General features: G+C 40.7%; 1 protein-coding gene across 11 annotated transcripts in view; it reads right to left on the bottom strand.

Annotated features, from left to right (window-relative positions):
- The window catches only part of celf6 (CUGBP Elav-like family member 6), a gene marked incomplete at both ends in the record, with an annotated part of 120,494 nt that extends 113,475 nt beyond the window's left edge, over positions 1–7,019 (bottom strand). For 6 of the 11 annotated variants that reach the window (XM_083900740.1, XM_083900742.1, XM_083900734.1 and 3 more), the window contains one exon: positions 6,770–6,920. In XM_083900740.1, coding sequence (XP_083756866.1) covers positions 6,770–6,914 — 145 coding nt within the window. Of the gene's footprint in view, positions 1–6,769 lie in introns of all 11 variants that reach the window. The other 5 variants (XM_083900736.1, XM_083900738.1, XM_083900733.1 and 2 more) reach the window with 1 other exon arrangement.
- Positions 7,020–12,295: the final 5,276 nt, after the last annotated feature.

Here is a 12,295-nt window from a genome sequence, read left to right as displayed (position 1 = left end):
GGGACACCGAAAAATTCAAAATGATTTTGAATGCAAGATTGCAGCAAACATTGAAATAGGACACTAAAAGCAGCCTTGGTCTTCGGTGCCATGCATTACATAAAAGCTTAAAGTCGAATGGGTTTTATACTTTGATGTTTTAATTTGCAGCAAAATATGCAGAGAGCAGTTCAACTTTTCTTTGTCAGTTGATGCTTGAATTAATGTAATATTCTCAAGGCTAGAGGAAAAAAGTTTGATCAGTTTCTAGAAGAGAAGAAAAAAAAAAGAAGGAGAAGTTTCTGAAATGAAGGCTAAGCTCTGATGGGGGTTGATCAGAGGGACTTGTGGTTTCCTGTGATGAGCAGGTTAAATGAGGTGAAAATAATACTTTGGTAATCAGAGACTTTTTACCACACGCTAATTTCAGTTGTGCACAAGAGTTCAACAAATTATAATTCAAAGAAAATGAGAAAGTAAACCCTGCAAAGTGGTTCAAAGACAAAGTAGGAAATGTGTTTTTGCACTTCCGAGACACATTTCTGGTAATTACTCGAAGAACCTTTCCACCTATAACGCTTCTTATTTTGTTTTAAAATGGAAATAAGTATGTGCTCACAATTGCATGCATTCAGGCATTACGAGTAATTTGTGCTTTTCTTTAAAGCATCAGGTACCTGTAATTGAGATAACTTTAGAACGCATTTGTATAAAATTTGAATTCATTAGCGGTGGATTTGTGAATCGCGAGCAAATTGGCTCTCCTCGTGTCTAATGTAAGAATGATTATTAAACTGGAGGAAGGATGCAAATTCATAAAAAAAAATAAAATAAATAACAATAATAATAAATCAAAGTGCAAAAAAAAAAAAAACATCTAAAACAACTTGATGCTGAAGAATGTGAGGAAAAACATGTTGTGAGGAATCACCCACTAACTTACAGTATATACCTGTGTTATTCCAACAATTACCTGCAGAGCATCTTTCCATCATTCAGTTGTTCTTCCTCAGAGCGAGGCTGTTCAGAGCAGTGTCTGCTGTCTGATTCACACTCCCCCCCCCCCCCGTTTCTAATGATCAAACAAGTCTTCCTGTAGACTTAAACCACACCTGTCACTCAACTTAGATAAACTGTCAATCACCCGCTCAACACTACCTCTGCAGCACTTAGAATATAACCGACCCAAAAGCAGCACAGGTCTGTAAATCTGGTGCCATCGCTGTAAAGTCAACAGAATTGACATAATCCTTGTTGTGCAGACACTTACAAAGATTTGTTGTTATATTCTTTCGGTCAATTGCGAGTAGATGCTCGGGCTCTACTGAGGTTTACTTTTGACATTTCATGGTCTGTTGGGTTTTTTATGTCAATTCGACAGGCTATTTATAGCCAATTACGCTGCACGGACCTGCAGAGGGGAGCAGAATAGATGGGGATATTTAACACATCTTTGTATCTCCTCCTCCTGACTGTGTGGTGCAGCTCGCGGTCCCTCCTCTCAGCATCACAGACGGATTGATAGATAACTCTACTCAAGCAAAAGATTTGCCCCCCACTAACATTCAGCATGTCTGAACATTGCATGCTTTCTGGCACTGACACTAAGTGTTATGATAATGTAGTGCTCCGTGAAATGATGGATGTTTAACAGCACGACCTGGCTGCACCGCACACTGATGAGCACCATGTCCACCAATAGTGTCAAGTCATCCCACGCACTGTTTAAGGTTCCCCGACGGCACACAAACTATCAGACGGACGTTAAAAAAAACAACAGCATCTAACAACTGCAAAGTGGGTTGTAATCAATAGTGAAAAGAAATGAACGACTCCAGTGTGAGGAAAATATAAGACGCAGAAATCCCCCAGATATTCAGACAAGTCCCTGGAGGTGCATTCAATGCCCACAGTAAGAATTCACAAAGCACAACAACATCTGTTGTAGCTGATGCAGGACAAAGCACGTGGATTAGTCAAGAGCAAACTTGATATATTTTGATCTGCCCTTAAAGGTCCCATATTATGCTAAATCAACTTTTTAATCATTTTAATCCTTATATTTGGGACTCTGGAGGTCTTTCCAGTCGCCCCTAAGTGTGAAAAAATTGACTCACTCATGTTTTTGTGGTCCTCCTCAGTCTAAGTACAGGAGATAAAACACGCAATGTTGACTTCCGCGCTAACTGGGACGTCACAATGCGCAAAATTAGTGGAATTGTTATCTCGCGGAGTTCCGCTTTGTCCGTAAAACATTCGAGAGGGCAGGCGAGGGCAGTTCTATTCTTGGCTCCACAGTGCAGCACAGAGTTCTACACAAACGTCCAGCCTCAGAGGATTTATCTGTCCAGTGGATACATGTTACATATGATGGCAATGTGCCTGCTAGAGCCTGCAAATTATCACTTTTCAAAATGCTAATTGCACCCAGTAGCCTCTGTGGCTGATGTCATTTCCTGTCCCTGAAGTTTCATTTTACTTTTTTTTTTTCTTAAAGAGATACTACTAAACAGAGCGTTCTGAACAGGGCTGTTTTGGCAGGGTGATTAAACTGCTTTGATGCTTCATCCTTATGGTATTTTGACCAAAAGCATGTCACAGAAATGTTCATTAGGACACCAGGGAACTAGTTTAACTTGGAGAAATAGGGTATAATATGGGATCTTTAATTGTAGTGTCACAGGACTGTGTGTAACCCACTGTGAAGAAAGGTATACTGCTGCAAATCACCCATTAGGTTCAGTTCACCATCTGATAGCCGCAGTCATATACATCATCATCCATCCGAAACAAATAAAATCTTCCCAAGCCAAAAACTGAGTTTAACGAGTCATTTGAAAGTAGTAGTCAAACTAAATATACGGCGCTGCACTAAATCTTAATGAACTTTTATTTTTGGAGGCAGTGTTGTGGAGCCAAGCTGATAATATCATCCTCCATTCTTCTGTTGTACCCTTCTCAGCCAAGAAAAATGTTTGTGTTGCTGTTTGTGATAAAAATATGACTTGAATTTGTCATATTGCATTAGATGCCTCCCAGCTTTTTCACATAATATCTTACCACTTTTCAACGGTACATTATGCATTACTGTGACCACACTGAAGACAAACCACTTATTTAAGCCACAAATGCAAAGGCATTAAAAAAAAAAAAAAAAGATTATTACAAAACTTAATACTGGGCACAGGAGGAGGAAATGACCAAACATTGTGGATGATCATTACATAGATACACTTGTCAGCGCAGATTAAAACCATTCATCTATGCACTGCAACATCAGGACTTGTCTTTTGCTGCATAAATAAAGATGTATCAACACTCATCAGAGGGATTTCTACAGAGTGGCGGCTGAACAATTTATCGTTTTCAAATCAAAAACGGCCATTTAAAACAACGCAATTAGCAGATTGCAAAGGCTGTAATTTAAACGCTCTGCTTTTTTGTTGTGATTGTTCTACGGCAATTTAAAACTTCACCGTGTGCGTGCGTACGTACGTACGTCAGAAACACCAGTTAAATTAAACTGAATGATGCAGCCCTTAGCGGTGAGTGTCAAACTATCATGTGACCCTAACATGTGACCGCACCAGAGAAGTGCTTAATTGACACCAGGCAAACACAGAACATTAGCATTAGAGTCACATTTCTTGCCGTCGAGTTAACGGAACTGCAATGTTTTTTTCTTCTTTAGAGCTCTTTCGTTTACTGTCTTCCTGTATAAACTGTATGAATTTGCTCCTTACCAGTTAAAATACAGTTGATGTTGTTTTTATCTGTTAAAAAGAGCTTAAGAAACAGCACTATGACATTTGTAACAGCGTAAATAAGATTGACAACTTCCTCACTGCACGAGAACCCTCGTGATTCTATACGATGCGTACGTACATGATCTGTGACGCCGCACTGTAATGGATACGCGGACAGCCGAAGTGTCTTTGCGAGTTATTGACGCGCAGAATAAACTATGACAGCGGAACCCGATCCTGATCGGTGTTAAGCCACAAATCAGATGGGAATAGTAAATTATTCTCCCTGTCCTCTATACAACTATTTCACAGCTCTGCAGGTACAACGGCTGAACGTCGGAAACCTCAGATCTTTTGTTCACACGGTATACATCATGAAGAAATACCACTGTAGAGTTGAGGTCGCAGTTTTCTCTGACTGGTAAAAAAGAGGAGGGGGATGTTGACCCGTACGACGAGACGTTTTCATTTGTTTTTTTTTAGCTGACTTTTTTGAAAGCACAAATCACAATTTAAATAAAAAGTTGTAAAAATGTTGTTGCAGCTTCTCGTCATGAACCCAGTGTGGTGTTTACGGGCAGAACACCGTTCGAGTAGTAAATTCAAAGAACTTCCACTGTTAAGTAAGTGATTAATATTACCTTCATTCGCCTTAAGAAAAGCTTTTATCCATTTCAGAGTGGCCATTCAGACGCACCGGTTTAAACGGCTCTCCTTGAGTGACGCAGCTAATGATGCACTCTACCTACTTATGTTTTGTTAACAACACTAATCCCATTTTCCTACTCTTGTTCTTTCTTGCTCCAGTCCACAGGTATCAGACATCAACACAGCAGGAGGCATGAACACGGTTTAGATGAATTGCCAATGGGGAAAACTCATTCGTATAATGCATTTATGAAATCTTATTAAAAGTGTACGGCCGACGCTCCCAAAGTGACTTTGAATGTCACGCAGGATAAAGTGGGCATACTGCATACATCAGAGTGGCCTTGGTGGAGGATGATTTGAGCCCGGCATAGTGTCTGCCTTTGGAACAGGATTATCCTTCCCGAGGCGACCATCCTCCAGAGTGTTGACATTCAGGGATGGTTGAGGACAGGCGTAAACAACACGAGCATCAGAAATATTGTTTTAATCGATCATTGGGCTCCCAAAGAGAAAGCGAGAAAAAGGCACGTGGAGAGCGCCAGCAACTGATGGCTGGAGGAACAGGTGGTGCATGCGGACCTGAGGGGCTGCAAACACAAAGTCACGCCGAGCCCACACTCGTTTCCTCCAACAACAATGTTTTTACGTGAGCAGATCGATACGAGCCTGAACTGTAGACACTTACTTACATATTATACATCATTTGCCTGCATTCTGAAAACATTATTTTACTCGGAGTGAAGTGATTTTGAATTGAATGCCGTTAGTGCAAGTTGTTTGCACGTGTGTGTGTGTGTGTGTGTGTGTGTGTGTGTGTGTGTGTGTGTATAATTAAGATATAATTATAAATTACAAAATAGAGGAAAATCATTATGAGCACTGTATTATTATTATTATTTTAAAATATAGCACATGTTCTTAAGCTCATAACAAATTAGAACTGTGCTTAATACACAGATAGTTTGTGACCTTATTTCTGTTGTAATTAAATATTGATAATAATTATGACTATAGTAATAATGATATGTCGTCATTACTTCTGAATAATTATTAGACTCATCACAGTGATGTAAAAGACTGACAGAGATGAGGTTTAAACAAAGATTGACATGGCAAAAAACAGCATCCTGGTCAAATGTTTCTGTTGAAGCTGCTTCTGTATTTATCTTACAAATATAATAATTTAAATAAAGTTGCACATAAAATGATTGAATTGTGTGATGAAAAAGAAGAAGAAGAAAGAAAAAAAGACTCGGTCTTGATTTTTTTTTTTTTTTTTTTTTTTTTTTTTTAACTTGGACTAGTGGATAATATTAATTTTGTACCTGAAAAAAATCCTGCGGCACTTAGAGCACTCACTGTTAAAGCCACGATGATTACACTGATGATGATGATGATGATGATGGCCGTGGAGCTGATCGATCCCTGATAATCAGAAGCCTGTCGGACTAATTACAAAGTGAATACTGATCCCGGACGTTTCAGACAATGGGGGGGTTGGAGAAGAGGAGGAGGAGGAGGAGGAGGAGGGGGGGTGATGATGCACGCTGGATCTCAGCCTCTCTACTATCCTGCTTTGTACTTCCTGACTGCAACCCGCCCACGGAGCAGCAGCATTACAATACAGCTGCCGTGTGCGTAGTATTTTCCACAGCTAATGACGTCTGAAAAACTCCTGCTGCATTATTAGCCCGCTGAAAGGTCAAAAGCAGCAGCGTGCCAGCGCCACCTTAATCACCGATGCTGATTGCCTGATAATGGTTTTTGCATTTTCCGCGCCCCCCCCCCCCCCCCCCCCCCCCCCTCATTTCCCTCTGACTTTATGCAGCAAATAGAATGGGAGCAAAACAATAATAATACATTTTGTTATTATTATAATTAGTGTTACTATTTTTTTTTTATTATTATTTGAAGTTGTGTGATGACATTTTCTGCAGTTGCAGAAATAACACAGCAGCACCACCCCCCCCCCCCCTTTTCGGCTGTGTCCCGCCCCCCTTTTTATGCTGGGATGTGCTCAGCAGCACATGAGAGTCAATGTAAACACACAAAGGCGTTTTCAGCTGTAGTATTCACGTGGACTGCGAGGACGCGCGCGCGAACAATTAACCCTGCACTCGCGAGCCATTCACTTCCACGTGTTCTCTCCATCACGCCACATATATGTGTGTGTCTGTGTTGTGTGTGTGTGTGTGTGTGTGTAGGCTTCCACTCTGTCCCGAACATCTGCTAATTAACACACTTCCCGTGCTCTCTCTCTACCCATCTCTCTCTCCTTTTCACCGCCCCCTGATATATATATATTATTATTTTTTTATCTCTCCTCCCCTCCTCTCCTCCCTCTCTCATTCCTAAAGAAACACAAAAGTAGAAAGAATGTGCAGATAACCGACCTTTATGCATTCCCGTGAACCTGTCTTTCAGTACAGTGAGTTCGTATATCTTTCCGAATTCCTCAAACAGCGGTTTCAGGTCCTTTTCCTCCAGGTTTCTGGGAATCTGCCCGATGAAAAGCTTGATGGCGTCGTGGTCCTTCATTGGAATGGTGCTTTGGCCGATGGTGAGCCCGTTCATCCTGCCGGCGCTGTTCGTGGTGCTGAATCCATTCTCTTGCTGCACTCCGTTCGCAGTGACTGTAGCCATCTTTCCTCAATGGGGCCGGCGGGCTGCACTCTCTCTCTCTCTCACTCACACTCACTCTCACACTCTCTCCCTCTCTCTCTCTCTCTTTCTCTCTCTCTGTAGTTAACTGCACAGCGCACACTCCCCCCTCCCTTATATCTCCCTCTCTCTCTCTCTATCTCTCTCTCTCCCTCCACTCCTCCTCCTGTTGTCTCCCTCCCTACTCTCTCTCGACTCCTCTCTCTTTTACAGCCCCGTGTTTGGAGTCAGTCTTATTATTTCTATTTGTCATTCTTTTTATTTCATTTTATTTATTTTTTATTTTATTTTAACACCCACCCACCCCACACACACACACTCTCTACCCGTGACGTCAGGTCGTACTCTTTAAGCACAAAACCCCGCCCCCCCATTTGCATAATGAGAGCTGAGGATGGCAGGGTCCCACAGGGCAGAGTAAGAATGCAAACATTTGTGTAGAGAGGAAAGCTCGGGACATTTAAATGGTGCAAAGGCAGCATTTGTGCTGCGCTTCTGTCGGGTCGTTTTCACTTCTGTTTTAGCAAACAGGCAAAACCCAGGCCTGGTTTGGGAAATAATTGTAGCTGTAATGGAAACTCATTTAATTGTATAAGTGTTATATATTATATATATGTATATTATAAAATTATATTTGTTGTATTGTCCCCTTCATGACAACATATGGCTTTTTCCATCAACTTGTTTGGATGATTGTGCCGAACGTGAGAGAGAAGACAGAGGATTCTCTGGAAAATCTGTAACTTTGGTAGTAAAATGAAATTTAATAAAATAGTTTCAGTGTTTTACGAGAGTTGGGGACTTTTTGTCTGGACTTTGACAATCAGTTGCAGCTCACTAAAACAATTTGTTGATGCTCACTATCAGTAGTTATCAATCCATCTATCTTTGTGATTATTTTTTAATTCTGGGACATTTCAATGCTCGGATATTGTATGAAGGATGCAGTAGACACAGAGGAGGCCGGTTCATATTTTGGCACTATTTTCTTTTAAAAATGCGCTGTCAGGTAAACAATTGCATACATGTGGTATACTGCGGGGCATAAAAGTAAGACCCTGTCAAAGTGTAGAAATGAAAGCCAGCAGGGCTCTAAGTCCTGAGAATGATTCATGAAAGACACAACTGTGAAGCCTTGTAGAAATGTTCTCCACAGCAGTGGATCTGAGCCCTGGTCCTCGAGAGCCAGGGTTCTGCTGGTTTTTATTCTAACCATGTAACAGGGACTGTTTTTTTTTTACACCTGGTATGCTGTGTGAATGCTATTAACTACTCAGAAGGGTAGAAAACTCTTCCCAAGGACTGACTTTGTGGCAGCCTATACTCAAATGATTTAGTTCCCTGTGGCTAGGAGCTGTTTCTGTATAAATACCAACATAAGGCATAGTCTTAGCTATTTGAGCAAAATAGCATTGTTTGTTATAAAAATGTCAGTAAGAGATCGGACATCTACAAGCTGACCGAACAGCTTAATGTTCCTTGGTATTGATTCTCCAAGTCTAGATTCTACTCAGGGGATGAAAAGAGTATTTCAAGACTTATTCCCTCATTTATTGATATGATGGTGGTGGTGGAGATGGCTCCAATCCTCCATTGGTCCACAATCTGGACACATAGCAGTACATAGCATAATGATTCACATAAGTTTCTTCCTTCTACCGCCATGTAGTGGCTAAATGCAGTGACATCACAGAAGACAATCTGAAGATCTCGCGATATGAGCCATGTTGATGTCTCCTAAACTGAAGTTCACAGACATCACCTCTGCAACCAGGCCGCTATTGGATAATACCAGCTGTCAATCACACTTGTGTCCACTCATATGTGCTGTGCTTTATCATTGATTTTCCTCTAAATAGGAAAATCATTTGAGTTAAGTTAATATAATATCTTTATTGAAGAAGACCTCAGACTGAGACAATTAACTTCTGAGGAAAATGTTTATTGGCACTATAAATCAAGTGGGACTAAGGTCATTTTCCTATAGACTTGTACATAAAGACATTTCCTTCACACTCACGAGCCAACAGTCAAAGAAATCACGTAACTCAAGGAACTAATAACAGAGTTCACAGCAGTTGTTTCAAATACATTTCAAAATCTCCATATTTTCATTCTCCAACACAGCAGGAAGAATTTTACTGCTGGAGAACGATATTCATATATGAAAATGCTCTTCATCTCTACACATAATATATATGTTCACCAAATCGTTCTTGTTTGTAAACGTCAATGTCAACAAACAAAAATAGAATAATTTAAAAAGAATATGAAAAGCTTGGTCAGGTGTTTGGATCAATGACATGATTGAAACGATTGCAGGATGCGGCAAAGCTACTCACAGCAGCTTTTGATGTAGCCCACTTTTTAAATAAATAAATAAATGCTTCTTTTTCATTTCATAAAAACAATGTGAAAAGATGAAGAGACTAAAACACTCACATCAAAATGATGTTAGCTCAAAGCTCAACACTCAGAGCTGCCTTGTGTCGCTGTCCGTGGTGCTGAATCGACCCTGCCATTCAGAGAGCATGAAATAGATTGTTGGAGCTACAGTTTTATTTTATTTTATTATTATTTTTACAGTTCACGTTTGCACTGCAAATTCTCCACACTCTCTTTCTGCTTTTCTAACCTGAATGTCCTTCATAATTTATCCTCATTTATGTGAGTGAGCATGAGAACTGCATTTGTACGTGAAAACCGTATTCTGTACACAGATACGTCTAATTAGTGCAGATGGGACTATAACATCAATGTAAGGGCAGTTTGAGCTCACAGTGATGATTAATTATGTTTGATTGAAAATGTATCATCTACTAATTATTGGCTGTAGGTGGCAACTCTTCCATAGGACTCATTAAGCTGCATGTTACCATACAGTGGAACAAGAACTGCCCCTGTGCATGTGTCCTTTACCGAGACACAGAGTCTCTGACACGTTCAGAGGTGTTGTACCATAACTGAGCCTGACCTTTGATTCCCTTGTGGAGCTGGGCAAATGGAGAGAAAATATGTCCTTTGGGATCAGTGGAGGATCACGGGAAAACGACATGTCTGCTACTTAAAAATATATTAAACAGACATCCTTAACCTCTGTTAGGTCAGCATTAATTGGCTAGCACAAAGATGTAATTAAATAATACTGATTTTGTTCTGTTACTTCTGCAAATGAGCACGTTAAATTGATTTATATTTTGCTTTTTGAATATTTTGTCTATCTATCTATGAAAATGTGTCAAATGTGTCATCTCCCATGAGTCAATAATTGACTATGCGCAGTGTCTTCCTGTTTTCAATAAGCCAGCGTGACTATTTCCAGTAAGCTGTCAGCCAACAATGTCGAGATGTCCTACTTCTGCGGAAGTCACCAAAGTGTTAAGCGGGGAATCATACAGTTTAGTGGAGGCTGTGCACAGAAAGATGCAGCAGTGCTCTCCCCACACGGCGTTTAAATTGAAACACATCTTTAATTTTGAATCCCACAGAGCTTACTACTTAAAAGCAATGTAAACCTTTTCTATCTCAATTTGGAATTTTAATGGCCAATGTTCCCCCTTATAAAACTGACCAAAGTGAAAAGAGCTGGCATATATTTTAGTGGATGTTGTAGGTCACGTTTTGTGTGTATTGTCAAGGGAGGTGAACCTGTTTATTCTGGTCGTGATGCAAATCCGACATTTGATTTCGGTCGTTTTCAGCCAGCTACTGGCTGTTATCAGAGGGAAATCTGTCATAAATAGACAACATCAATATAACAGTAGTAGTGGTTAGTGCTCTTGCCTTTGCAGCAAGAATACCCGGGTTCGAGAGTTTGCATGTTCTCCCCGTGTGTGCTTTTCTCCAGGTTCTCTCCGATTTCCTCCCACAGTCCAAAAACATTCAATATGGGGATTAGGCAAATTGACCGTGAGTGTGAGAGTGATAGTGTATGGCTGTTTGTCTCTATGTGGCCCTGTGATGACTGGCAATTTGTCCAGGTCCAGCTTTCACCCTATGTCAGCTGAGATTGGCACAGCACCCCCCACAACCCTTATGTGGAGGATAAAGCGATAGATGATGGATGGATGAAATATAATAGTATGATAATCACATACATCGAACAGCGTTGCCCCAGTAAGAAGTGTCACCACGTACTGTACCTTATGGTCATGAGGTAGTAAAGATTTTAGCTTTGATTGTTTATGTGCAGTTATTTTTGCAGGCCTCTTCGTCTCTGTCTCTCTCTCTCAGTGTGTGTGTGTGTGTGTGTGTGTGTGTGTGTGTGTGTGTGAAAGAGAGAGTTCACCCCTGATGTCTGTCAGAATGAATAGTCTTTGGGGATAGTGGAATTCTGAGAGTAACCAACAGTAACATCTGGCACTGCACTGGCTTTGCTACAGTACATTTTTTTTAATTTATTTTCTATTTAATCGTATCTTTGTAGACCAATTGAGGGAAAAAAAGAGTGTTTTGTTCTGCAAAGGGATCAAAACCACTACGGATCTCCCTTGTCTGTAACATCAGGGCCATTCTCTCCCACAAGGACCAAGCTAATTTAGCTTCAATGCTGCTTATTGGCTTTGTGATTTTTTGTTTTTCTTGTTTTTTTTTTTTGTCATGTCTCTACGGGATAGTCTCCCTGCACAGCTGTGAAAACTTGGAAACTGCCTGGCAGGAGGAGATGCAGGTACTGCATGATCTCTTCAATTATGCCTTTGTGTAAGCATCCGCTTTGTTTGAACACAGGCAAGCGTATCGGAAAGGTTGACAGGGTTCTTCTTCTCCTCGTCTGTGCCAAGCTCAGCACCTGGATGCTAGTCTGGTTCCAGTTGCATTTTGTGAACTGGGACAATGCAGAGGATTCTCCAGAATTCCACTCCAGATAAAGTTTTCTATCAAATTACTTCCTTACTATTTAAGAATGGAAAACTGCCCAATAGTAATTGAGTGAGGATTTAAACATTTAAAGGTACAATGTGTAGTATTTATGGGTTTATATAACCCAAAATCCACTTTTGTATACATATTTTGTGCTCCTGCATTGTCTAGTCGCTGTAATATAGTTTTTGTTTCATTTTCGTAGTGTTTCAAAAAGTCATGTAAAATAACATGACCGCGGACCGCGGTTGCATAGCCACTGTTAGCAGCAAGACGCCATGTTTCTACCGGAGCCTGTAAGGACAAACGCGAGAGAACAAAACAAGCGTCTCTTTACTTGTAGCGGAAGTCCCGCCTCCTCTCTCTCTGCTTCGTCTTCTACGGCCGCGGTAGCTCGC

The sequence above is a fragment of the Microchirus variegatus genome (assembly GCF_963457635.1).
Source record: "Microchirus variegatus genome assembly, chromosome: 14".
NCBI lineage: Eukaryota > Metazoa > Chordata > Actinopteri > Pleuronectiformes > Soleidae > Microchirus > Microchirus variegatus.
This window is presented reverse-complemented; position numbering and strand designations above follow the sequence as displayed.